Source organism: Arthrobotrys flagrans, assembly GCF_004000055.1.
Source record: "Arthrobotrys flagrans strain CBS H-5679 chromosome Unknown unitig_0, whole genome shotgun sequence".
NCBI lineage: Eukaryota > Fungi > Ascomycota > Orbiliomycetes > Orbiliales > Orbiliaceae > Arthrobotrys > Arthrobotrys flagrans.
Genome location: NW_027137550.1, coordinates 7,318,146 through 7,343,784, shown reverse-complemented (window position 1 = coordinate 7,343,784; position 25,639 = coordinate 7,318,146). Strand labels below are relative to the sequence as shown.

General features: G+C 45.5%; 11 protein-coding genes across 11 annotated transcripts; 8 read left to right on the top strand and 3 right to left on the bottom strand.

Moving 5' to 3' along the window:
- Positions 1-602: 602 nt before the first annotated feature.
- On the bottom strand, positions 603-1,900 carry DFL_005166 (uncharacterized protein; the record flags this gene model as incomplete). Its single annotated transcript, XM_067634385.1, has 5 exons — positions 603-775; positions 842-1,595; positions 1,653-1,701; positions 1,770-1,824; positions 1,891-1,900. 5 exons carry the CDS (start codon positions 1,898-1,900, stop codon positions 603-605), a joined length of 1,041 nt encoding a protein of 346 aa, XP_067492459.1.
- Positions 1,901-5,428: 3,528 nt separating this feature from the next.
- DFL_005165 (uncharacterized protein) lies at positions 5,429-5,901 on the bottom strand (the record flags this gene model as incomplete). Its single annotated transcript, XM_067634384.1, has 3 exons — positions 5,429-5,652; positions 5,722-5,800; positions 5,881-5,901. The coding sequence occupies 3 exons, from the start codon at positions 5,899-5,901 to the stop codon at positions 5,429-5,431; spliced, it is 324 nt and encodes a 107-aa protein (XP_067492458.1).
- Positions 5,902-8,701: 2,800 nt separating this feature from the next.
- Positions 8,702-10,332, top strand: DFL_005164 (uncharacterized protein; the record flags this gene model as incomplete). Its single annotated transcript, XM_067634383.1, has 4 exons — positions 8,702-8,983; positions 9,078-9,153; positions 9,219-9,570; positions 9,630-10,332. 4 exons carry the CDS (start codon positions 8,702-8,704, stop codon positions 10,330-10,332), a joined length of 1,413 nt encoding a protein of 470 aa, XP_067492457.1.
- Positions 10,333-10,608: 276 nt separating this feature from the next.
- Positions 10,609-11,211, bottom strand: DFL_005163 (uncharacterized protein; the record flags this gene model as incomplete). The annotated part of the gene is made up of 1 exon (XM_067634382.1): positions 10,609-11,211. One exon carries the CDS (start codon positions 11,209-11,211, stop codon positions 10,609-10,611), a length of 603 nt encoding a protein of 200 aa, XP_067492456.1.
- Positions 11,212-12,397: 1,186 nt separating this feature from the next.
- On the top strand, positions 12,398-13,081 carry DFL_005162 (uncharacterized protein; the record flags this gene model as incomplete). Its single annotated transcript, XM_067634381.1, has 1 exon — positions 12,398-13,081. The coding sequence occupies one exon, from the start codon at positions 12,398-12,400 to the stop codon at positions 13,079-13,081; it is 684 nt and encodes a 227-aa protein (XP_067492455.1).
- Positions 13,082-13,282: 201 nt separating this feature from the next.
- Positions 13,283-13,945, top strand: DFL_005161 (uncharacterized protein; the record flags this gene model as incomplete). The annotated part of the gene is made up of 4 exons (XM_067634380.1): positions 13,283-13,285; positions 13,354-13,518; positions 13,807-13,835; positions 13,894-13,945. 4 exons carry the CDS (start codon positions 13,283-13,285, stop codon positions 13,943-13,945), a joined length of 249 nt encoding a protein of 82 aa, XP_067492454.1.
- A 72-nt stretch (positions 13,946-14,017) lies between these two features.
- DFL_005160 (uncharacterized protein) lies at positions 14,018-14,967 on the top strand (the record flags this gene model as incomplete). The annotated part of the gene is made up of 4 exons (XM_067634379.1): positions 14,018-14,071; positions 14,217-14,665; positions 14,734-14,851; positions 14,929-14,967. 4 exons carry the CDS (start codon positions 14,018-14,020, stop codon positions 14,965-14,967), a joined length of 660 nt encoding a protein of 219 aa, XP_067492453.1.
- Positions 14,968-16,676: 1,709 nt separating this feature from the next.
- Positions 16,677-17,377, top strand: DFL_005159 (uncharacterized protein; the record flags this gene model as incomplete). Its single annotated transcript, XM_067634377.1, has 2 exons — positions 16,677-16,772; positions 16,841-17,377. 2 exons carry the CDS (start codon positions 16,677-16,679, stop codon positions 17,375-17,377), a joined length of 633 nt encoding a protein of 210 aa, XP_067492452.1.
- Positions 17,378-18,555: 1,178 nt separating this feature from the next.
- DFL_005158 (uncharacterized protein) lies at positions 18,556-19,739 on the top strand (the record flags this gene model as incomplete). Its single annotated transcript, XM_067634376.1, has 3 exons — positions 18,556-19,005; positions 19,070-19,595; positions 19,663-19,739. 3 exons carry the CDS (start codon positions 18,556-18,558, stop codon positions 19,737-19,739), a joined length of 1,053 nt encoding a protein of 350 aa, XP_067492451.1.
- Positions 19,740-20,499: 760 nt separating this feature from the next.
- Positions 20,500-22,347, top strand: DFL_005157 (uncharacterized protein; the record flags this gene model as incomplete). The annotated part of the gene is made up of 1 exon (XM_067634375.1): positions 20,500-22,347. The coding sequence occupies one exon, from the start codon at positions 20,500-20,502 to the stop codon at positions 22,345-22,347; it is 1,848 nt and encodes a 615-aa protein (XP_067492450.1).
- Positions 22,348-24,731: 2,384 nt separating this feature from the next.
- Positions 24,732-25,638, top strand: DFL_005156 (uncharacterized protein; the record flags this gene model as incomplete). The annotated part of the gene is made up of 3 exons (XM_067634374.1): positions 24,732-24,816; positions 24,916-24,952; positions 25,083-25,638. The coding sequence occupies 3 exons, from the start codon at positions 24,732-24,734 to the stop codon at positions 25,636-25,638; spliced, it is 678 nt and encodes a 225-aa protein (XP_067492449.1).
- Position 25,639: the final 1 nt, after the last annotated feature.

Genomic DNA, 25,639 nt, shown 5'->3' with positions numbered 1-25,639 from the left:
TCGGACTGTAACACAAAGCGTTCTTTGGGTCTTGGTATATCTCTAACTTCCATTAGAACGATCTCTTGTCTTTTTTCTAAGGCTAGCCGGAAAAAACTTTTATCAGCTCGAGGTCGGTCGTGAGAATCGGTGTACCTAAAACGTGGGAGACTTGAATATCGTTAGTCAACGGAACATACCAGGCATGCAGGGACCCAGCTCTCTAGCGCCAGGCCCAGGCCTTGGTTTGGTCTTCGGTCACGGAGTCCCCCGGCTCCTACCAGGCCAAGCAAATTTGTAACTCCAACCCAGAATAGACAACTTGCAGCTCGCTTCTCAGATACGAGAACACGCCAGCATGTGTACATGAACGTATGTAGGTAGATAATTTCGTCATTCATCCCTCCAATGTGTATGTCGCACTTCGAATTCATGCATGCATCCTGTAGTAAAAATCCATAGCAACAAAACTATTCCCACCACGCCATAAACCCCATCATATTCCCCTATCCCGTCCCTTAATCATCCTCCATCTCGCATTCCCTCGTAGGTACCACACCCCCACATTTCCTCCGTCCTGCCGCATCACTACTGTTCCAAAAGGTTTGTTTGAAGAACGAATCCTACTCGCCCTTCTCCTCAACCTTTTCATCAACATCCATCTTATCCCCCTCCTTATCCCCATCTCCATCCTTCGGTGCCTCTCCAAACACCGTCCCCTCAGGCTGAGGCCCCACATCAGTCGCATCCAACTCCGGCGGGCCCCCAACCACCGGCCCATCTTCATTTGTCCCTCCTGTTATCACAACATCAGCCTCTTGCTCTTTCCTCAATAACTCCCCTTGTGATACTCCATTCCCACCTTCATCAGCCACTAACGCAGCGACACCTTCATCGCTAATCGGACTTCCCGCCGCATCTACCCGGTTGTTGGCGACGTATTCTCTAGCACTAGCCCATGGTATCGGTGTCAAAGTTGCACCTGTGGCGCCGTCATCATGATCATCGACTAATCCCGACCCAATTGGTATCGCATTTGACGAAGCTTGTCCATCGTGATTAGTCGGTAATGGGAACTTGTCGGCTCCCGAAGTTACGGATACGACACGATGACATGCTCGTAGAAATTTTGCGAGGGAGCGGTAGTGTTTGTTTGGTTTTAAGATGAGTTCGGCGAAACGCTGGATTGTATGTGGAGGAGCTGTAGGGAACGTAGTGTTTAGAAGGGTAGTGAGAGAGTCAAGTGACGAAAGGAGTGTCGGTGGGAGAAATTTCTCTGTATTATTCGAATTGGCAGGTTCGGAGGGGAATTGAGTAGCAGGTATAGAGGTGGATTGTGTGGATGAGACAGAAGGGGTTTCCTGCAGTTGTGACGAAGCTGGGGCTTGAGCTGTCGGATCTGCCTGCTGGGTCTGTGTAGCCTCAACGTCAACCGTCGGTGCCGCTGTAGGAGTGGATGGCGGCTCGCGGTTCTCGCCAGCTGATTCTAATGGAGTAGGTGTTTGCTCTTCATCTGAGGGTTGGATTACGGTCGTAGATTCGCGAGAGATGCTGACGGGTGGTTTGGGCGCCAGCAGTGGTGGGGGTTTAGGTAGTGGGAAGGAATTGTATGCGATCTATTCTATATATCAGCAAGATCTCTCCCATATAAACCGTAAGATAAGGTAAAATACCCATTCCAACCGCTTTAGCATATATTGCAGCACTTCGGGCCAGTCATCCCTAAAACCCCGTTGTATGTGATCAGTCGCGTGCTATCCACAAACTAGCTTCAAAGTCGTGTAGCTTACAGCCCGATCGTGTTATCTAGTGCAAGCTGGTTTACCAGAGCTTCCAGCTCTTCGTCTAGAAACAAGTTAGCTTCGAGAGGTACTCCTAGGTGATGAAGAGGGGGCGGGGTGCCTTACAGACCTGATTTCATTCTGCGGGTTACGTGATGATAGTGGCGCGGAGGTAGCTGTTGCAGTTGGAATTGTCGATGTAACCAAAGTCGCGCCGGTTCAGGTGGGTTGGGAACTGGTGTCGCCAACGCAAAAATAACCACATCTCGAGGGTCATAATTGCAAGTCTGTCAAGGCAAAAAAAAGGTGATATCGATTATAAGCTTCAGCTGAAATTATCTCAAAGCGGGGCGCACTGCCATTTCTTGAAGTCTGACGGCCTTCTCTATGCCAGATAGTTTTAGTTCATTTTCATATTTATTCCAAGTAGATTCATCTACAAAGTTTGATCTACCAACGATGCCAATCAGGCAGCGTTATTCATACAAAAATATTTAAACCGGGTTCTCATCATATATCGATGATTTAGATATATATAAGGGCGAGACCAATGAACCAATGTATTTATTGGTCGCATGAGCGTGACCGTGGCTTCTATCAAGAAGGTTTTATCCGACCATCGAATAAATTTGGCCCCAAACTCGAAACGCCAATCGTCGATTCCCGCCTTGGAGTATACCCTTGGTACCTCCCTCCCTGGCCGCCTTGGTGTCAGTTTTGAATTCTCTCTTGAATCAAATTCAGACTTTCTTTTTTCCTCGTTTAGTAGTTCCACTATTTCTGAACGTCCCTTCGCAGTGGCAATCTGATGCGCTGTCAACCATCCCAAGACGACAGGCCTCCTGTAATGGATCCTCCTTAACACGAGTCCTCAAAAACTAGTTCCAGGGGAGACCGTAATTAAATTGAACGCCCGCAAGTATTAACCGTTTTACAAGCTGTAGATTCCCATGTTTTATGGCCTCAGGTAAAGGAGCCTGTGGCCCACCGGTAGAATTTCGGCAGCGGACAAGTTGTACAAGCAGGCTCAAGAGCATGTTGAAGGTCGTCTGTTCTCTATTTCGCGTATAATCACAGTAGATATACGCAATTCCAACATGCGATTCCGTACCAAGTAAACTTGGCGTGGCAGTGTCCGCTGAACACACGCTAAACAGGTGATCAACGACTCTTGATGTTAAAAATGGTTTACCTGCTTTTGGAATTCCTCGACAGTGTAGTAAACCTTTGGGCTTTTCTAGCCAATTTCGACATGCGGGGAGGTCTATAAACCATTGGCCGGTGCCTGGTGAAATCATGCTATGTTGAGACCCATGCTTTATTGGTGTCGTGCATGTTTTCGAGAAATTTTAAGACTTCTTTGGTGTCGTTGTGGATGGCTTCGATTATAACTTCATTTGATTGAAACGATTAGCTCCTACTATTACGTGAGGTAATGCATTGATATAAGATTAGGAGTACATGAGGGTCTAAGAAATGGAATTTGAACTAACCCTGCCGTAGGAGGATATCCTTAATAGTCGTTTCTCTATCAACATCCGCAGTCCTTATATGTCCCAAAAAATCTCTAGCATACGCCGCCGCAACAACAGCCGCATATTGATGCCAATCATCATTCTTCCTTGCATCCGCATAATCACATATCCCACGGATGACCATACACGGAAAATCATCCATCAACCCCGTCGCCTCTATTTCGATGCACAAAACTTTTGAGTCACTGAATTCAGCATCCTTGATGACTTGATTGCCTGATACGATTAAGCCATAGTGAATTTGAAGGTCTTCTTCCTGGGTTTGTATGCTGATGTCGTTGTATTGAGACTTGGGGCGGGTGGTATGTGCTGCTCCTAGTTTTGGATATAACTTCTTCAAACGGGCTATACTCTCTTGTATTTCGAACCCGCCCAATATCACGCTCTGTCTGCAAAGACTTCAATGCCGTCAAAGCGCCGTTGGTGGTTTATCCAGCGCCCCAGTCTGCCTAAAGGCCCCATTCTCTCTTTTTCCAAAGTCATGTTGAACCACTCCAGGATACTGATGAGTCAGTGAGCTGACCACAATATCCCCCGGTCTAACCTTCGAAGGAATACCACCCAATTCCAACCATAAGTCCTATCTTGATCTTAAGAAAACTACTTACCATCCAGGTTGCAGCTTTACCGATTGATCCTAATTTGTGTCGTTGGGTATTTGTGGGAGGATTGGGTGGATTTTGTCTAACATAATTCTTGCGGAGTCCATTTCTTCTCTCAGACCACAGATTCCGAAAACAACAAGGTACTACGATTAGTCTCAAATCTTATGGATAATTTCGATTCCTATTCTCAAAATCACTTATAAAAACCCGTATAATTCAAATTATCTATCACCAACAATACTGAATCCCTAGGTACTCCAACCCCACCACCCAACCCCGTCGTCCTCCCTCTCACATACTCAAGCCCCACGCTTTGAATTCCTTCAGACCCACTCCCAAACTCCACAAACGCTTGTGAACTCTTTTTCGTAATTATCAACGGTGCCTCACTTCCCGGTACCGTTATAAACATAGCTTCCATCTCCCCAGCCTCTAAAATTCTCCAATCGTCTGAAGGATAATACGCAACAAGTTTAATTATACGATCGATAAGCATCCCCGTAGACACCGGACCAGCCACGATAGTCGCGCAATTGAAGTTTAAACCATGAAGTGTAAAATTCTCGACTTGCGAATCCAAGTAAGATGTGGTGATTAATGGGGGAGTTCCGAGGAGGTCGTTAAATGAGAATCTAGTGACAGCGTAGGGCGCTGTCGCATTGGTTGGGAATATGTTTATGGGTCCGGTGCCTGGAGGTGAGGCAGCGAGGTTGAAGGAGTTGTATTTGAGATTTGTAGAGTGGGAGAGGACCGGAGATGGGAGCCGGGGGGGCGTTGGGAACGTCGGAGAACTAGTTGGAGTAAATATGGTATACTCGTTGGGGAAATGATTACTAACATTCGCAAGGATCTTTGGCCATGTGTATTGGAAGTCGGTGCTGCAGAGGTATAGTCCAAGCAAAAGCTAATGAGACAGTATACGTATTAGGGAAGATATACTGTTGGATACAATATTACTAAAATTTGGATAATCTGCCCGCAGTTTTGACTACTTGTATATTCAATTCATAACGATGTTATGTTAGATTAGAACTTCGAGATTTGAAATATCATGGCTTCGGTCAGGGCTTTTGTTGAAGTCGGTAGTATCTAGCAGATTCTGTGCGACATAGCACAAACCATCTAGGCAAGGTGATAAATTTCTGCAAGGGAGTATTGAATACCTATGCATATATGGTGTAACTCACGAACATATGATGTAATGACCTAAGTACCAATAGTCGTAAATTCTAAAGGAAATATCAATAAAATAGTCGAACGTATTGAAATACCGTAAATCCATGTGTTCAAGGATGATGGGGGTATATTAAAATAGGTAGTGGACAAGGAGGGCGTTAAGGCGAAAAGACGCTTGCCAGCAATGGAATAATCAGGTAACACCGAAACTCCCCCATGAATGCAACCAACAAAACAGACGGACAATTTCCAAGGATGTAGATGCATATAAAATACAACCAAACAGTCCCGATTCCGCGTAAACCCACAATATCTTCTCCGTCCTTTTAAAAAGTCGTCATATTACCCTTCTCTACTTCCCATAATATCCTTGCGGCCCTGGGTTATATCCATGCTGTGGTGCACCGCCGCCACCCATATTCCCCATTTGATGCTGATCCGCTAACTGGTCTAGTTGTTGTTTGGAAATCTTCGAGCGGGCGTTACAGATTGTGCAGTTGAGTTCTTCGTGGTAAGAGAGTGGGATGATGGGGATGTAGCAGAATGTGAAGAAGTTGCGGCGTTTTATCGCGATTACTAAAAATAAACCATTTGTTAGGATTCGATAGCTTTTTAAAATAATTCTAGAGGCATGCTGCTACGTACCGGAGTTATTATGGCAGTTCGAGCAGTTTACTCGGACGTTCTCGTAGCCTTTTAGGCGCGAGGAGAAGTCTTGTGTGCCCTGAAGATTTGTTGCGATGTTAGTATGTGAGATGCGATGACGTCGGGGTCCGGCCTCAGTGATCCGAAGTTGGGACGTACACAAACGAAGATGAATGCCATTGTGAGCGATTCCGATTCCGATTATTCAATGACGAAAGTAATGATAATACCAATTCAATGGTCTTTAATGTTGATCGAAAGTAAATAAAAGTGAAGTCGCAAGAATAGTGTTATGTAAAGGTAGAAGAGTCGCGGATGGCGGAACTGGAAGGGGAACTGGAAGGGGAACCTTTTTTATTCCGCCGTGGCAACCGAGACAGTTGTTTGTTCGCACCGCTGGCCTTGGGCTTTGCTTGGCCACAACGGAGCCACAGTTGGCATTACGCGTCATGTCTCGTGGCATTTCTGGTATTCTTCGGCCCATATTTATTCGATGGCGAGCTGGCAGTGTGATATATGCTGTGATCTAGCTTCTAGAAATCCGACAAGTCGCTTGCACTTTGTGATAGTAGTATGCAATGTTCAGTACTTCTGTACCACAATTAGAGCGGAGAACGGACACAACCGGCTCGCGAAATTGGCAAGCGCAGGTGGTGCAGGCTTTGAAACCGGATCCCAATGCCGAAGCGGCGTCCCAGGGTGAGAAATCTACAACAAAAACAACACGTTTGGCTCCTTTAAACCCAGCGGAAGGACATATATTCTGGCGATTATGATTGATTCACTTACCGGTAATTGACCAGAAACCAAGATTCCAGTTCAAATTCTATCTAAAGCAAATGGATCTTGAACTATCAAATGGACGTTCTACTGTGTCGCAGCCAGTTTGCTCTGTTGCGTTTGCATCGGTTCTGCCATGGAAGACCGAAATCGACACTTAATGCTGCGAGGGCTATGATATGAATTGCAAATGCCCATCCATCCATCTTCTAGAACAGTTCGGGGCCAGGAAACGTGTCTTATTCATTTCAAATATGAGCTACAGGCTGGTTTCGAGCATATTTTCACCATTATAGATCTCTTGAACAGCTACACGATCCTGCATGTTGCCCTTGATCGGTCCATATTTCTGACTTGATTAAGAGAACCCTTCCTTTCCAGCTTTGGAAGGGGTAGGTGAACAAGCAGTATGTCGGACACTTCTACGAGACTGGGTCTCGCTGGTCTTATTTTGGTTAGCAACATTGCGTGGAGAGGTTGTCGGTGTGGTAAATTATATTAGAGGTATACTAGTATGCGTATGGATTTCCTCTTCTGGAAGAAGCCAACCACGGTTGCGACACTCGCCAGCTGCGGACCAGCAGAACTCGGTCACCCGCAAAAAAAATCCCTTCGGATCAGTTTCTTTGAAGCCAAACCGATCTAGAAGAATAGGGTTTTCCTAGTATCCTCGCTAAAAGGATTTGGTTCGCCATACACAGTATTAGGTTTTTGCTGTTTTTTTGGATGGCGGCTCCCGGGTGGTGTTCGAGGGGTTGCAAAAAAAGTCAACCCATTTTTTTTAGCATTTGATTATCAACACAACAACACATTATCTGTTTCCTTCCCAACCAAAGCGAGATATTGATAGTGAATAAAGGCTAACTTATCTGGTGACACTGCCAGCGCCCCGAGATGATAAAATGGCGCAGACTAATGCAACGGGGCTTTCCGCGGGAAACAGGTATCAGGCCTCATTTCACTAATTTAGTTGGGCTGAGCTAAGATATCATATCGATTCATCTGCCTTCTCGCTTGTAGGGCTTCCGAGCTCATTCTGGGAACCAACCTAAACGATTCTACCAAATGGACAGCTCGAATGCATATGTCGACATGTCTAGGAAGCTTGAAAACCAATTCAAACTGATCTCCTTCAAGCATCGCCTGCTCAATGCTACATGAACTACAGCGACGATTGTTTTACTCGAATTCTCCGCAAAACCAGGTCTGAATATCGATATATATATGATAGCATTAGCCTATTTCGCCCTTAAAATGCAGTTCAATATATCAAGCTCCCTCCTTCAAGGGTGAATTGTTCTAAAAAAATCGGGTGAAAATTCCGAGATGCACCTCCACCCATACAAGGATGTTTTTGCCAGCCTGCAGCCCTCAGACAATCGATGCAATCTATTTTGCCGAACGAACAGTAGTACCACATGGCATGCTTCACATCAGTACCTGAACGGGCAAAGGCGAAAAGATGTCTGAATGCAAATGGAGGAAGGCAAAAAAGTACTTCGAATGGGTCTCGGCTAAAGCAATTTTAGGGGCCGTTGAGTTTAGCCCCGCTTGACATCAGTTGCTGTCATAAAACGTTTTGACTCTCGTCACTTTGGCCAGTTTTTTGACACTCGAGAACCGGGCCCTTAGGATCAATTGATGGATGCAAGCTGCAACAGGCATTCGGCTCGCGAATGCGGCTGCGATATATTGATTCCCACAATGTTAGTTGGTAATCACATTGCATCTCAACAAAGTCGAAGCTCCTCCTCCTCTTCATTCAGCTGGGGGGAACCGCTGTTCGTGGTAAAATGGCAGACACCAACCTCTACAATGCGGAAGAAAAACGTAACTGCCATGGAGAAGGCTGGAACATGAAGCCAATGCGGTTGGATAAAGTTCTCTTGGACCTCCCGGCGCTCCACCTTGGTCTGGGATTCCTCCACCATTGGGTCTAGCCCAGCTCTAACAGCATACATAGGGTGCAGATAGCGCCGTCGAGCCGGCACGCCTTTGAGGGCCATGCTCCAGCTAGCTATCAAGGCAGCTAGCACCACTTTTATGGCAAAAAAAGCTAGGACGGCAGAGGCTCCCCGCCGTCCGTCGCTGCAGGTATATAATCCATTGACTCTCCCGCCTACCCAGCTTGCCACCCTTCTATCTCCTCTTTTCCCCAAAAGTCTCCTCTTTCGACTTCAAAAAACTCGTTACCAAAAAAATGCGGTGGACGGCTCAAGTTTTGTTCGTGGCGCCACTCTTGGCTGCCAGTGCGCTAGCGCAAACATCATGCACCAAGCTCACCAACGACCTTCCCGCGCCTTCAATGGCACCGGGTTACATCTCGGACATTGCGTCGAGGGGACTTAAGTACCCACGAGGCATTCAGTGGGATACTACAGGTCATTTGTTAGTCGTAGACCGAGGAGTTGGAATTTTTAGATTTTCAGTGGACTCTTGTCTTCAGCTGCAAGATCGGAGGCTTATCATTAATGATACTGAGGTAAGTTGTGGGATTTTTATCAGCCTCAACACAGTTTCGCGCGGGGGTGTGGAAAGTATTGGATGTTAGAAACTAATACGGTCTGATTGGATAGTTGAACCATGGTATTTCCATGTCCCCGGATGGAAAGACATTGTTTGCAACGACGAACGATGTTGCATACTCGTGGTGTAAGTACTTCAATCATCAGCGCCAGAAATCCTAGTGCAATGAGTCGCCTAACATGTTTGAATAGCATACGATCCGGACACCGGCGACGTCGATGACAGGAAAACCCTCGTTACCGGCATGGCCAATACCGAGGAAGACGGTCACGTCACTAGGACCCTTCTCAGCCCTATCTCCAAGCCTGATTGGCTCATCATCTCAGTCGGCTCTCAATCCAATATCGATGTTAGCACTCTCTCCGTCAACTCTGGGAAGGCACAAATCAGAGCCTTCAATGTCTCTGAGGTTTCTAAGAAGCCAGTTGTCTTCCACAATTCTGGATTCATCCTCGGATGGGGATTGAGGAACAGTGTCGGTATTACTGAGGATAACGAGGCTCAATTGTGGAGTGTCGAGAACTCTGTCGATGGAGTTATGAGGTATGTATTTCTAAAACACCATCAAAGCATATATACATTCCAACACGCTGTAATCTTAGAAACGGAGAAGAAATCCACGAAAACAACCCAGCCGAAGAACTCAACTTCCACGGCTCCCTCCTCGACTCCTCTCCCCGCGGAAACTACGGTTATCCAAACTGTTACGCCGTCTGGGCCGCCGACGAAATCCCGGACCACACCGGCCTCCAAACCGGCGACCAATTCGCCCAAGTCGAAAATTCAACTGTAAACGACATCATCTGCGCCGAACGCTACCAACCACCACGTATCTCCTTCCATGCTCATCAAGCCCCTCTTGATATCAAATTCGACGGTGATGGTCAAGCCTGGATTTCATTCCACGGCTCTTGGAACCGTGCAGAACCAATCGGTTATCGTGTCGTTACCGTTGCTTTCGCAAATGGTCAACCGAAGGAGGCGAATAACTCACAATCTGCAGCTATTGAAATCATGGCGAACCCGGATCTTTCACAATGCCAGACCTCTTGCTTTAGACCTGCTGGGTTGGCATTTGATACTGCTGGACATCTGTGGATGAGCTCTGATGCTACTGGTGAGATTTATGTTATCAGAAAAGATGATGGAAGCGGTGTGGCTGCTTTTACTAGCAATGCTGCTGTTAGTGGACCAACTCCGGGACCTACACCTAGCGATAAGCCTAGTAGCGCTAGCGGGGTTGTGGTTAGCGGGTGGTTGGTGACGGTTATGGTCGGGCTGGGAATGTTGGTTTATATGTTGTAATTGGTTTTGGATCTTATGATATAAGAGGGGTTTTGGAAAGCATTTAGATGCCCAACATGGGATATCTAGAAAGCACAGATATAAAGTATATATCGCTCTACGAAGTTATGATTAGTATGGTAATGTATACATGCAATGAAAATGACAAAAAGTCGATTGTTCAAGAAAGAATATTTACTTCGACCCAGTCTCGTATACCAGCCTCCACGGAGTGTCCAGGTGTACTCGAAAGCACTAGCCATAGTAAAAAGTACTATATATGGCTGTAAGGCCTCTTCATGACAAATCTATTCCGTCTGTATCAACCAGGGACTCTGCTCTCCCTTTAACATGTTGTAGCACCCGATGTACCTTCTCTGCATCGTCAACAACATGAAGTGGTCCTGATATTTCCCTTCCATCGTCCTTATCTTCAACCACAAGTCTCTTTAAATCCGGGCGCCCATACTGTCTCCCAGTCCACACCCAAAACTCCACAGCCAACTCGTTCGCAACTGCAATGGTAATATGAAAATCCGAAATTTCATCGTTGGGGGATAGCGTCATAACCTGTAATATCGCTTCCCGCGTATCATCCCCGAACTTCCTGTGTCTCCCAAACTCATAGGAATCATGCGGCCATGTGATGACTAGTAAATAGCAACGATTGGCACGCACGCTTGGTGAATGTTGCCATCTACGCCATTGGGGTAGAAGGCGGTAAGGGAGAACGCCGGGATAGAGGTGCACATGGTAGCGGAAGTACCAACCGTCTTCGCGGGAGAATTCAATGTTAAGAATGTGGCCCCAAAGGGAGACCACGAGATTCCTTTGGTGGTATTGGACTGCCCTTAAGGCATTTTGTACGCGCGAGGCGGTGAGGTAGAATTCTGAGGACATTTTCCCCTATGGGGTCGGATTGATTGTAGTGTCTGCGCGCTGTCGCGATTTAAGCATGCAGATGATAGCAAAGATGTTTCTCTTCGGCTTAAACAGGGGTTTTCAGATCTCTCAAGTCTTCGAGATTAAGAAAGGGCTTGCTGCAATGATATTCCAGTGGACTAGATGAGGTCCTTGTTTTCCTCTCGTCGATGTCTGCATCGGCGTATTAGCTGGCAGTGTGGGTTGATGGCGGTGCCCATATAAGTCTATTCTAGTAGGGCAATTGTAATTCCTTGACACAACACCACGGCATGCGCACTGTCAAAGACGATACCTTCATTAGTAGCCATCGCCATCAATACTTTTTCTATATACTTCCTAAACGCCATCCGTTCATCGATTTTTCAAGATGGTGGACTGTGTCATCTGTGGCATTTGCACCGATACTAACTACAGGGGGGAAGCGGAGACCCTGGCCAGACGCTGGTGGACCCAGGTTCGGTTCGGTACGTGCAGTGCATACCTACTAGCTTGCCGGCCTCAAACATCAATCCCCTAAAGGAAAATCCAACGAGACCTACAACTCGTAGACGAACACTGGCTGATACACACCGCATCTAGTCCATTTTGACCTCCTACCTTCTGAGTCACGCCTAGAGCATCAATCCCCTTTGCAAGACTATTATGAACCCTTGGTAACCGGTCCTGGTAAGGTCATCAATTGCAACCGCGCAGATGCTGGCCCGAACCAAGAGTGCCCACATGTTCAAAGACCCCCAGCTTTCCGGGGACAGACGACAATATTCATCTCCATTCACGAATATTTGGCGTAGATATTCTTTGCCTAAATTTGAATCTGTTTCAGCTTGCTATCCAGTCCATTGCTTCTGTTGGAAAATGTTTACCTCCGCGGCTGGTGCAGAGGCTGATGCGTATCCGGCTGAAAAAATCAAGATACTCTATCGAATTCTAGGCTCGTTACCATTCACCAACAGCCGGGTCAGTTGGGAACACAATTCCAGCTCGGCCGCCGTCCAACGGATGAAGGACCGGTTTGTGACAACCCGACTTTGGTCCCGAGTCCGGATCAGTGGTGCCCTAGCGACCTTCAATTATATCCGATTGTGAGGCCGATCATAGAGCCAGAATTCTTGCGTTCATCTCCAAAGTATTTCCGACGTTACCACGGGAAGTAATTGATCCCATGCTCTCCTACGCAGACTTGAAAACCCTAGTCTCTTTAACTAGAACGAGGTCTGCCCAGATGTATGAGGTCCCAGATATCATATGGAAAGGTTTTTTCGATGTTCGTTCCGACCTTGGCTTCTTGTCTTTTCCAAAAACCGGAGTTTCCTGGTACGATGAGTATCTTCCATCCTCGCATACCATCAATTGGCATTCCCTCTGCCTCCATGGCCGACAATGTGTGGCAGGTGAATCCGGAATAGTCCAGAACCGTCAACGAATCTGGCAACTTTGCCTGCTACTCTCCAATCTGGTCGATGAAATTTACGAAAGCGAGAGACTACATTTCGATGACCATGTCGATAATCCGTTCTTAGGGCAACGTCCCATCTGGGACTCACAGTTCAACATACCAACCTCGAGCTTTGATCTTGGAATCCCGTTTGTGGTACGGATGATCCAGCAACAGGACATGGAACAGGATCCTCGTGCTTACCGGGACATGCGGACTGTTTCTACGCGTGGGAGCACAGAATACTACCTCACAGACGAAATTGGAGTGACATTTACAGGCGAAGGGAAATTACAGTATCTCACTGGACTCTGCCTTTTTCGAGAGGGCGCAAAGATAGATGGGATTGGATTGGTGAGCCAGAAGAGAATGAAGATGGTTCCGGTGAACTGTGCTGCTTCATTTCAATAGCGATTGCGGCAAATTCACTTGGGATTGTCGATATTTCCATTACTGAAGGACCAAGGTTTGAACGGCTAGGTTGGGGTAGGAATATGGATTCGTCCGCCGTTATGAAGAGGACTTTTCATTCTCCACTATCTTTAATCCAGAAGGGTTTTTATATGGCTGTAGTAGCTGACTTTGAGTTTAGTAATATTGATTCCTATCTGAATGGTGAGGTCCATACATGTATAAAATGATGTTGTTGAAAGAAAAATCTTAAAAAGGCTTACAAAATCAAGCGTTTGGGGTTGTCATCCCCGAATCTCACTCTGGGTAGCATGTCGGAGGCCCTCACATGCCAGATGGTGTGGCGGCCCATGTCACCTTTGGACAATAAAGCGATAGCACAGAAGTCAACCAATGGACACCTCATCACGAAGGCCTTCGGCTTCAAAACAGGCAAAGTAGGGGGTTTTCTCACCAGCTTTTTCAAAACAAGATCAAACGCGGACCAGTGAACCCGTTTGTTTCCGTTGGTTTTAAGAATCAGCTTCCAAATACCTTCACTTGCTGGGTTGAAAATCAATCGGTTATCAGCGATCTTGCGTTTTGGACTTTTAGTATATGTAGAAAGCGGTTGAGGCGATGGATTTTGGGCTTCGAAAGCGGAATGGCTGTCGATTTTCCGTTGAATCCAGGGCGAGGGAAATAATTAAATATCTCGAGGTAGTGATACAGGAGTATTTACACAGCAGGAGGTTCCTAGCTTACCGAGATCACCGTTAGTTTTATATCCTTTCTATAATGCGTTAACAGTCATTCTCTAATTCTGTATTTAGATTTGTGGCCAGTTATACACAACTTTCAATCGCCGCTTCCATCTTGACCTAGGAAAGTCTAGCGGTTTCAGCAACTTGAACAAGAAACTCGTACCAGAAGTGGGACACAAGATAACAGGATTCTATGGAAGAACTGGTTTTGTATACTCCCAAAATCCTCCTTTATATCTTTAAAATTGTAAGTGTCACGCACCACTGAGCCAAAACGTCAGCGGTACGTAACTAGGCGTACATCAAGAATACCGTATATATATGGAGACACAGCTTAGTGAGTCTGTGCTCTTACAAAAATCATACTAACAATTGTGTTCCGTCTTATATAGGTCCCTAGCCTCGGACGGTCCGGCATACCAGGTTTAGGAATGATTACCACAGCTAATCCGACGCTACATAATCCTGTGATGCCTCTCGAACTCGGGGTTACGAAGAGGACCGTTAAACCCCAAAACGCCCAGTACAATCTACGGGCTGATTTTCCAGTAAAGGACCACGTTGGGGCCCCTATAAAACTATTAGGGATGTTTACCTCCCATGTGGGCCTGACGGATTGTCAGTCTATCGGTGTTTACTTAACAGATGAAGAACATGGGTTTGCCACCATTTCCGGCCTCTCCGTAAAGTTTCATGGTCAGAAGGACCAACAGCTATCTGGGAACGCATTGATTTTGGGGACAATACACGAAGAACGTTTCTTTGAAATTGTAGAATTCGATGTATCCAGTGGTGAAGAGCTACAGGGGATACTTATACACCGTGCAATAAAGCCGATTGGGTATGGGACGGTGGAATCCGACGCAGCCAGTGGTGAGGAGGTAGTTACCCATCGGGAAGAACTTGAAGAAGCGAACATGTTCTATGCTATGGAATTCTTGATGACGTCCGGGAGGAATTTGATGTTTGGCCTGAGGTTAGGGATGAGCGTAAACTCCCTTCAGAGATTGCGATGGTAAAACTTGAGGTTTGTGCGAGTATATCGAAGTTTCATTCCCCTTCATGACTAAGGGATGTGAGATGTTTGCTAACAGTGACAGATAGAGACATCTTGTGTGGGCCTTTAATGACTCTTTGAAGTGAATCAAGGGGTTTGAATCCGAGAAGGAATGGCTTGAGTTCCGTGATAGGTTGGCCGTCGATGGTATTATACTAGCATGAGCGGTGCATGTGGATTTGGGGCGTTTAGAGGAACTTTTGCATTTGCTATGGCGTTATGGAAGGGCTTATTTCTTTCTTTCTCGCGACCCTTCTTACTATTAATTCGACCTCCGATACTTTTTATTCGAGGGACGCATTATACGGCGTATTGGAAAGATTTTCTCCCCGTGGCTTTACTCTTATTATTATTATTATTATTATTGTTAACTCGACCTCTGCGTCCTTTTATTCGGGGCATGCTTGATGCGGCATTTGTGCATAGAGAGGTTTTTTCTTCTTATGTATTGCTCCTGTTACTATAAATTTGACCTCTATTTCTTTTATCCGGGGAAGCTAGAAGGCTAAATGAAAATTATGCTTGATATCCAGGTATCTGTGCCAAATCACCCTCTCGTTTTAATCTAGCTAACTCTCCTAAATTTTTTTAAAAACCGCATTGCTGTCGCGTTGGATTTTCAAAACAGGAATCGACGGTTAATGTGAATTCACACGATTATCGACTACAACTAGCTAGCGGGTGCGTGCAGTAGGTATAAATTAACGGAGTATTTCCACCGGAATTAGCTAGCTAACGATCATTGATTCCGAAAGTCTACGGGTGATAGCTTAGCTGTTCCTGCAGCTCAGCTATCCCTTATCGATTGCACCCGCGGACCGATCTGCAAGCTAGCAAGCCTTAATTGAACGGGGGGATATACGTATACTTAGTTATACTGAGCTTTTTTTTTTGCAATTGCGCGCAGCCGAGTATTAATGTTAACACCGAATGTGTCGACTCGGAATCTCCTAAACATGAGGCTGGAAAGAAGTGATATGGTGTCATGAGCTATCCGTTTGCCGTATTGCCAATATAAAAGCCAAATTTGAACCTGACACAATGGTAATTTATCGATCGCTCAATTCCGAATGCCATCCCTTGGCTAAATACCTTATATCAATGGAGTTCCCAGGGTTCAAGGTCTCGTTAGGCTTCGGCAATGCGTCCGAGGGCTTCAGGGGGAAGGAAACAAAACACAGAATAAAGCCTACTCGCTAACCACTTTAGGCGCCATCGTTTCGGGGAAAGTGGTTTTGAAATCCGGTGCGCCGTTTAAGCCATATCCAGCGACGCCCCTCGTTCATTACTTCACTGTCTCCACAATCCTTCAAAACCGTTTAAGCTGCGCAAACGTTCGGGGCAAGGATCGCCAGCCGCTATTCTGAACTGTGTTCACGTTTGCAGCATGCGGTGTGCGAGTACAGGGTATAATTAATATATTAGGGGAGAAAGAAACACATGGAATCCATGTGTTCGAGAGGTATTCATCTAAGGAAAAGTGATAGTATCCCCTTCAATATAGCTATCTTGTCCCCGCTTCAAATTTCCACAACCGCAGATCTTGCTAGTGTGCTTTTCAGGGTCAACCATTGTTTTTGGACATAGTATAGAGATGGTCTGGTATATGTCTCCACTTCTTTGAATTTGTATTTAAGGAGGGATATGTTTCTGATGAAGAGAGGGGGATTTACATCTTGTTCTTCCAAAAATAAGAGTTAGCATAGATCTGGGATCCATTGATCTTCCTGGTTATTGTCGCTCTTTTTATCGTTTTTCTCGGTTATCGTTGAGTTCTTTGCTTAAGTCTATCAAGATGCTTCGATCGACTATTCTTTCGCTCTCTCTTCTATCGTGCTTCGCGGGACTAGGTTACTCGCTAGAAAATCCGGCGCGAAATGTTGTTGCAGACGTAAGTATCTCACGATGGCTACAGATATTCTAATTCTAAACCTAGTTAATAATTTGGCGATATTCTAGTTCGAAGATGCACCCGAGTTCGGCGCCCCAGTCGGCGTCAACTCCGAAATTCTCTTCACAGACTTCGCTGTCGTTCAGAACACCCTCAAGACCTCTGGCGGAATAGCCGCATCCGCCCGCCTACCAATCAATGCCAACTTCAACCCTCCCGCTCTAGAAATAGTCTACCCAGGCTCCAAAGTCGCCTGGTTCCAACCTCAACAACTCAGCTTTGGTTGTCAAGTCCACATCCCCGGCCTCGATCCTGAACCGATGATCTGCAAGATTACTTTCACACCTTACGTCACAGTGTCGAACCCTGATGGCACTCAATTTCTTCAAGCTTTGGCCGCACAGGAGGAAGATTCATACCCTGGAATCAATACTTCGTCGGATGGGATGAGGAAGGTCACATTTAATGTTGCGAATAATGTTACTAGATTGGTGATTACGATTTCAGATGCTAAGAAGTTTTTGGCAAATTTGTTGAGTGGGATTACGGGTGCTTATTGTACGGTTGTGATTGATGATGTTAAGTATGTTATTGCTGAGAAATAAGTACTTATGTTGGGGTAGTATGGTCTCGTACCCAGACGTCACAAAGGGCTTTTGTTTGGGTGTAGTAATTATGTAGGATGTATATTATACTTGGGGACGAGTTATTGGGTGTAAATATGTATTTGTAGAATCTACGACAGAGAAACAGAATATAGATCTCATCTAACTCATGGTATATTTTCAATTAAATTTCAATGGTTGTAGAATTGTATAGATTGTATAATTGGGGGGAGCTTATGTACAGCGGCGTGTGTGCAGGTCCGGTCCACGGGCCAAAGCGGCATTGGCCACGCCTAATTTTCGAATTTCGAAAGATCTTGGACTTGAGGGCTCGATTTATGGCTAAAACAATTTCCTTTTCTCCAAAACTAGCTTTAACTACTAGCTGACAACTACATGGGATCGGATTAATATTTTTTATTATATATGAAATTTCAACAGTATGCGCATTTATGTAAATATTTATTTCTTGGAATAGGACCTATCACAACTTATGGAATTTCGCCCGAGATACAGAGTAAACACGGGGCAAGGTGACATTGATCTTACCTTATAATGTTAGAGGTGCCTAACATGCCCTAGATCACACCTATATCAAAATATAACGGCCTGCGCCACCACAGGCTCGTTACCCTATCTGCCCCTGCTCGTATTTGTCCGACCACAAAATTCCGACCCGTTGATAGTGCCTTACAAGGGACCTGACCTACCAAAATAGTGCTCGCACTCCGCACAGCCCAATTGTGTTGGAATGTTGCAAACCCATTTTCAAGGATTCCCTAGCTGCATCAATAGCCGACGTCTTTCGAGCAAGGCAGGTAGCAAGAGCCTCTCCAACCTCGCCCTCTATCGGTGGTCTGAGACATTGAGGCCTTTGTCGATAGTTGAACCCGTTTTGCAAGGAATCCGGCGTTATCCGATTCTGTGGGGTGGGTGTTTAAAACACGATATGATTCCAAAGTTTGTATATTTTTCGTTCGATATTTTCCATACTCACAAGTGCTTCCAAATTCGCATGCATTGCACCTACAAGGAACCGAGTTTACCATTTTTTCCCCCTTTCTCGATACGTATTGATACTTCCACGTGCAGTTGTAGATAAGCCTTATCGCGTATCGATAAGCTAGTGTTACGTTACACAGGAAGCAACCTTACGCCGAAATATCTTTTTCATCACAATGTCGACATACGCGAAGGCGGATCCTGTAACCGTCACCCTCGATGAACTCGAAAAGGGTACTGTTCCGTTCGAGAAGTTGGAAGACGCATTTGGACCCGAGTCGCTGGGTATCCTCGTTGTGTCGGATCTAGATGCGAAGTTCGCTGCCCTTCGTCTACGACTATTATCATACGCTACCCACCTTGGTAATCTCCCGACCGCGGACTTGGCTGCGCTTGAATGCGAGGAAGCGAAGTGGCTTGTTGGTTGGTCGTGCGGGAAGGAGAAGTTGGATAATGGGAAATATGATACATTGAAGGGAAGCTATTATGTGAATTGTGCATGGTATAAGGATCCGAAGCTAGATGGTGCAGAAGGAGACTATCCACATCTACCGGAATATACAAAAGGAAATATCTGGCCGGCAGAAGAAATATTGCCTGGGTTTAAACAGACGTTCCAAGAGCTGGTACGTATGCGAGCCACGGCGTTGGAGTTTTAATTTGTTACTAAGCTAAGCCGTTATTTCACAGTGCGCATTGATAATAGACACCGCGGTGCTTGTAGCACGAGCTTGCGACCGATACGCAGAGAAGAACATCACAGACTACAAGAAGGGTTATCTTGAGCATATTGTCAAGACCTCCTCTTCGAGCAAAGCTAGATTACTCCACTATTTCCCTCCGCTAAGCTCTGCCGCCGAAGAAAGCGAAGACGACCTTGACAGTTGGTGCGGAACTCATCTCGACCATGGTTGCCTTACTGGTTTAACATCTGCTATGTTCGTTGACGAGAAGTCAAATCTACCTTCACTACAAAATGGTGTTGAATTGGAGGAACTTGCCGCTTCTCCAGACCCAGAATCAGGATTATATATCAAGAACAGAAAGGGAGAGGTTGTTAAGGTTGGAATCCCGAGGAGTTGTCTTGCTTTCCAGACGGGCGAAGCTCTGGAGGTAATTACACAAGGAAAATTCAAAGCAGTGCCGCATTTCGTCAGAGGCGCCAGGGCTTCAAAAGCCCCTGGTGTTGCTAGAAATACTCTAGCCGTTTTCACCCGTAAGAAACAATCTCGAAATATTGCAGCGACGATTTCGAGTATCATAGCTAACCTTGGGGTTTATAGAGCCGAATCTATTCGACAAGGTTGACCACAGAGACTTTGCTACTTTCGCCAAAGAGATCGTTGAGCGAAATCATTAGAGTTGAACGTGATCGGCTCGAGAATGCACGGAATTTAGCTGAAGGCGCTCTAGCCATCAATTATAACTAGGCAATCGAATTTGTGACTTCATGTGAATGGCCCAATTTCGAGAGACAGCAAATTAAAATTAACGCTGGCGCTTGGACTGGGTAATCGAATTACAACGTCGCATCCACTTCAGGGGCCCTTTCAAGAAGCACAGTTGTGACCTGATAAAGGACGCTCGTTATAAATCCTCAGCTTCCCCCCCAAATTTTTTTTCTAAAAAAAATTCTATGTTACGAATTGTAAAAGATACAATATCCATTATTAAACCAACACCCTTACTCGCAAATGCGACCTCTCGTATTTTATTTCTAAAAGTGGGGTGTCATTCCCCCACCATTGCGACGATAGCGAAAGAAAATAAGCAACTTGAGAACAAACTAATTGTCGCCTTCGAGCTGCCCTCCGTGTCTACACGGAGCGCATGCACACGTTACCATCCAGATATACATATCTGGCAATTCCTGCCAGCCTATTGCGTAAAGACGATGTGCCACTGACGATATTTATATATATATACCCAAGCCTATCGACCTTAATAATTTCCGATCTGTCTAGGAGACCTCGCATTCATATTTCTTACTCGCCAAAACAAGCTCTCCAGCTCCACTGTTTGTAGTGTTGCACATCTTTAAATATCCAAGCTCGCATCTACATCTTTACTGCATCGCTTTTATTCCAGCGCCAAAAAGTGAGGAGTCACAAATTCAAAATATGATGCTTACATTATTTCCAAAACGACCTGCGAAAAAGTCGCTACTTTCGCTCCCCGACGAGCTACTCACTCAAATCGCCCTCTATGTGCGCCAAACCGAAACTTGGCGATGGAAGTTAATCCAAGATATCCCCGTACCGCTCATCGAAAGCCAAGAGATTCCGGTGGAGATATATAGGGAAAATATTAATGGCCACCGCGACTTTGAAAGATATAAACCAGACCCTACGGAGCTTGAGGGTCTGATGAGAAGCTGTCGAAGGCTTCGGGACATCGTTTATCCGTTGTTTTATGAAAGGTTATCTATTGCAGATGCAGCGCCAAAGTCAGGGTTTGAATCTGAAGGTGGGGTTCAAAAGGTCGCGATGGCTGTCGTACCGCGGTTTCTGGAGATCATTCAAACGGACCCTAAAAGATCAGAAACTGTTAAAATCCTTACAATCGATGAATGGTGGGAGACGGATCTTTGGTCAAGTTCATATTGGGGAGGGAACGCGACACGGGGCCAACGAGAGGAAGCACAGAAAGGCAAACAAGTCGAATGGCAGCGAATGATTCAAGTTCTGAACAAAATTGCGACAGATCTTGGGCTTGGCGACCAAAAGTTTTTGGATGCTATTGCGGAAGGGAGGTCAGATATGATTTTGACACTTCTGATATATAGCTTACCAAATTTGGTAGAGCTAAAGTTCAAGAAGGATGCATCGCATAGTGGTTCATACGCCTCACGATTTAAGCCGCCGCTGTTACTTGAGGAAGCATTAAATACGAGACTACCTAGATGCGAGAGTACATTAACGAAATTCGAATACGGAAACGCTTGGGGGGCATCTTCTCGGTCATGGTGCCCGATGTCTTTCCAATTACTAGAATTTCCGGCAATACAATCCTTCACAGCTTTTGGTTTGCGACCTTCCGAGCAGGACGAGGAGGGCGTGGTTTATGATAAGGAGTTTGGATGGGGCGACAAAGATATTGCAAATTACGATCAGATGGAGGGTAGGGTCAAAATCTTCAAATCTAACGCTGGCCGATTTTCGAGACCCACGAGCTTCATTGTTGGAGCTACCACAGGGAACACAGAAACCGATTGCATGTGCCACACCCATGGAGATGACACCGGCCCAATGTGCATCTGCTGGGTCCCTCAGAAAGGAAGCTGCGAAATCAAACACTTGGTAATTGACGACTTTGCAACAGCCGGAATCCACCTCGACAAAGTTATCTGTGCGCCGAAAGCACTGGAATCCCTACATCTTATGCGCGGATGGCACTATGGGGCTGAACGAATCTCAATCGGAAACGCCGTCCTCTCTCATTCAGCAACACTCACCAGTTTCAAACTCGACTTTGGAGGAGTATACGGTCGCCTTCTTGTTCGTGGTTTAATAAATCTTACACATCTGGAAGTCGAAAACCGGATATTTCAAAGTGATGGAACAGTGAACCTAGCTGTTCCAGCGGAAGATCCAAATGCCTGGCTACCACCTACCCTTGTTTCGTTGAAGACGTTTTGTTCGAGAGCGCGAGGAGTTTGGTATTATTGTTCGCCGATTGGCGAGGTACTACGCACTTTATTGCCAGAATCATTACCGAATCTGAAGCATGTATCGATGCAAGCATTTATGAATTCCATGCCACTCAAGGAATTCAAGATGATACATAGTACGCTAGGCGAGAGGAGCATTGTGTTTGAATATTCATATCTTCAAACTGAGTCTCCAAAATGCCATTCAAAAGAAAGAGGGAAGCGTTTTTTTGGGCTCAATGACCGATCCGGGAAAGGGGACGTTGTTTCTCGAGTCGTTGGGCATGTGAAAAAGCTGAGCCTCAGAAAAGTCAGGTAGTTATAACGTTACCCCCAAAAGAATATGTATAACTCGCGTCCGGATCGAAACTAATGAATATTTGATGAGTGTCTTCTCATGTAATAGCCCTTTTAAAAATTTAAAATAGCTGAAAAACGATGAGTTTGCTCTAGATACTGTTTTTTGACCCTTTAGGTGGTCTCGCCCTGGCTAGTCCTATTATGCGTGGTCGACCATCGCCCGATTATATGATGCTAGTTCTGTATATAAATAATGTCTGGTACTCTTACGCTTCATTGAGGGACGCCGAGCGTCGACAAGTTTAGGCTGACTCTAGCCTCGACTCATAATGAAGTTATAGAGGATCTGTCGAAGAAATTAGAATCATTGGCCTCCTATCGCACGGCGATATCGGGTGTGTAATTTTAGGCCATCTGACCTTGGCACAAGTGGTTCCGTAGTGCCCTGTCTAGAGTCCTGGCTCGAACCGCCCATTGCTCGCGCATACCGAATCCCAATTCCATTTCGGTAGAATATTAGTCGGAATCAATATCTGAACTCGAGCCTAAATCAATACCGCAAGGCTCGTTCATGCTCCGGACGCGAACCCGTCTGGTGTAGTACATCTTTTCAAATACATCCCCGGTACCTTCCATGGTAGCTGTGTTGTCGAGAGTGTCGGCTTTCCCATAGAATTGATGATCCCCCCAACAGCCTCGTTTGTGTTCAAATATGCCCGCGTCTGCCCAAAACCGCCTTTTAGTGTCACGACGACATTCGTCTTCATCATATGAGGACGAGTATTCACGACGAACACACATTTCGCAGATATCCATTTCTGCATTATCCTCATTCAAGATTTATACTTGTCGCCCATACAGCATCTATGCTGTTTAGCTAACAGTAAGAATCTATATAGACGAGTACCCCATCCGCCCCCCTCCTTGGAGTCTGTAGTGATATCTACCAGTCCTATAACTGTTTTAGGGAACATTAAGATTACAAATCTGTCTAAAATTCTAGCTTGTACTCTCATATTCTTTGGAAGCTCCCCGTGGCCTGTGGCAACATGCTCGATATACTGTCGTGGAAATTTTGCACTGATTAGGCCCACCGCCAAATCGGAATTAATATGGATTATCTCCAGTTGTCTATTGTGTTAGTTTGATTTAGTGGACTTCGTTAGTAAAGCGAAGAAGCGCGAGCCTGGTAAAAGTTGAGACTTTTATTATAATGATATCGATTCTGTGCTATGGCTAATAAGGTCGCGAATGCATATGGGTTTACGGGATAACCTGGATCATTTCCATTGCGAATATTAGACTTATTCCGCGGACGTCCTCGATACAAAACCTTGTCTTCGGTATGCCAATTTGTAATAGCGATAAATATTCCTAGATTTCCGGGAATTATGGCAGCGACGTCTGCCACTACCGTGGTTTTGATTTGGTTTACCATAAGTTTGAGTTGTACCCTCTTTTGATGTAACAAGTTGAATGGCTGCAGTGCAGCGGGGAATATTAGAATCAAATAATCACAGAAAAACTACGTGGACTCTAGGTGTCGATAGTAGTATGATAGTTTATTTGCAACAAGGAAATCGAATATCGAGCGTCAAAGAAAGCTGGAAAGCGCATGATAGTAGTCAAAGAGAGGCATCAGCTGTGGAGCATCTTTCTCTAAACGCGGTAGGATTAGAGGTTTTTTGGAGAGTCGAAAGCGCTCCAAATGTGACTCGTTCCAGCTCTCAGGAAGAACATACAGAGGTTTCCGAGTTGGTTTCCTAAGAGCATTGGATATGGACATTGTGCTAGCTTAAGATGGATAATGAAGGTTGTAGATGGACATCGATGAGATGTATTCTATTGTTGTGGGACATTGGTGATTCTGCGATGCGGTTGCCATCACGATCGTGGTCAGTCTCATGTTGTCACGTGGACGCGTCTTGTCCCTCTCTCCCGATTCCCTAAAGGGCACACAACACAATTTTCGTAGGTACACACGGGCAACTCGCTAAAATAACACAGGCGGATTCGAGTCAATCAACGGGATAACAAGATGAAGCAAAATACGAGCCTATGTCACACTACTTGACAAGTCAATGTATTCAGGGAACTATACTAGAGTACACGAAGCCAGTTTCACTGTTTTCGAGATGCCATACTCTTGAAACCAAGTCTAATGACAGATACCTTTAGTATGAGAGTTGGCCGCGCTATTCAAACTTTGTAGCTGGTATTGTCAACCATACAGTATACGACGACGGTTACTTTACGGTCCTAGAAAGGGATCCCGATCGCTCAATGCTAAGTCGATCTTGGGTTTGCTCTGCCGAGAGGAAGAGAAGCTTGTTGGATCCGGAAGCTGTGGGATTTTCTATGGGAGATGGTAATTGTCAGCGTTTAGGACAAGCCGCCGCCGAAATGTGGGCGATCATTGATCGCCGTCTGTGGTCGAACGGGGACCATAAATCTGCAAGGAATTTTAAGTTGATATACGCTTTGCCTGGTACCCTTTTTCGTTTTATACTAGCCCTGCTGTTATGAGCCTTCTTCTGCATATACATTAGATTTCTTTCCAGAGTAAATTATACCAATTAGCTGATAGGAGCCGCAATTGGCAGACTCCGGGATAAAGACCTACGGTAAGCCTCATTGAAATATATAACGTTAAACCTCTGGCACTTTATGATGTTAACATGTTATTCTGCATCAAAAGATCCTAATTATAAGCTGTGGTATGTCGAAGCTAACGTTGGATGATGTCCGATAAAGTGTTTTCTTAGATTTCATTCCTGGCTACAACTCCGATCTGAGTAGCAAGGAATACTACTTGATTCTAGATTTTAGCTACCGCCGTGACATGGCTAAGAGTGAATATCGCAGAGGCGCCGTTATCATGATGGCTTCGTTGGTCGACTATCTTTATGACATGTATATAGTAAATGGTCCACCTATATCGCAAAAGCCGGCTGAGGATGAGCTCGACGATCGCCAAGCCTCCGACTATGAGCTTTATAGCCGCGATAACTTGGAAATAGGAGCTAAGCACGAAAATTCAGACTATCTCACGGAATATGACGAGGAAGAGGAAATTACAAATGATGGCCAGGAAAACTATGACGAAAATCAAATGGATGAGGATTACGATGCGGAGAACTATCCCCGCAACCAAGGAGGAATTTCCGTGGGCGAACTATCGTATATTGTTCCACCAACTCCAACAAAAAAGGAGGAAGTTGTAGAATTCGAAATAGTTCCGTATGTAAATAGGTTTAGTTCTGCCGGTGCCAATTATATCAAGACATTCGACATGCCCATTCATACATGAG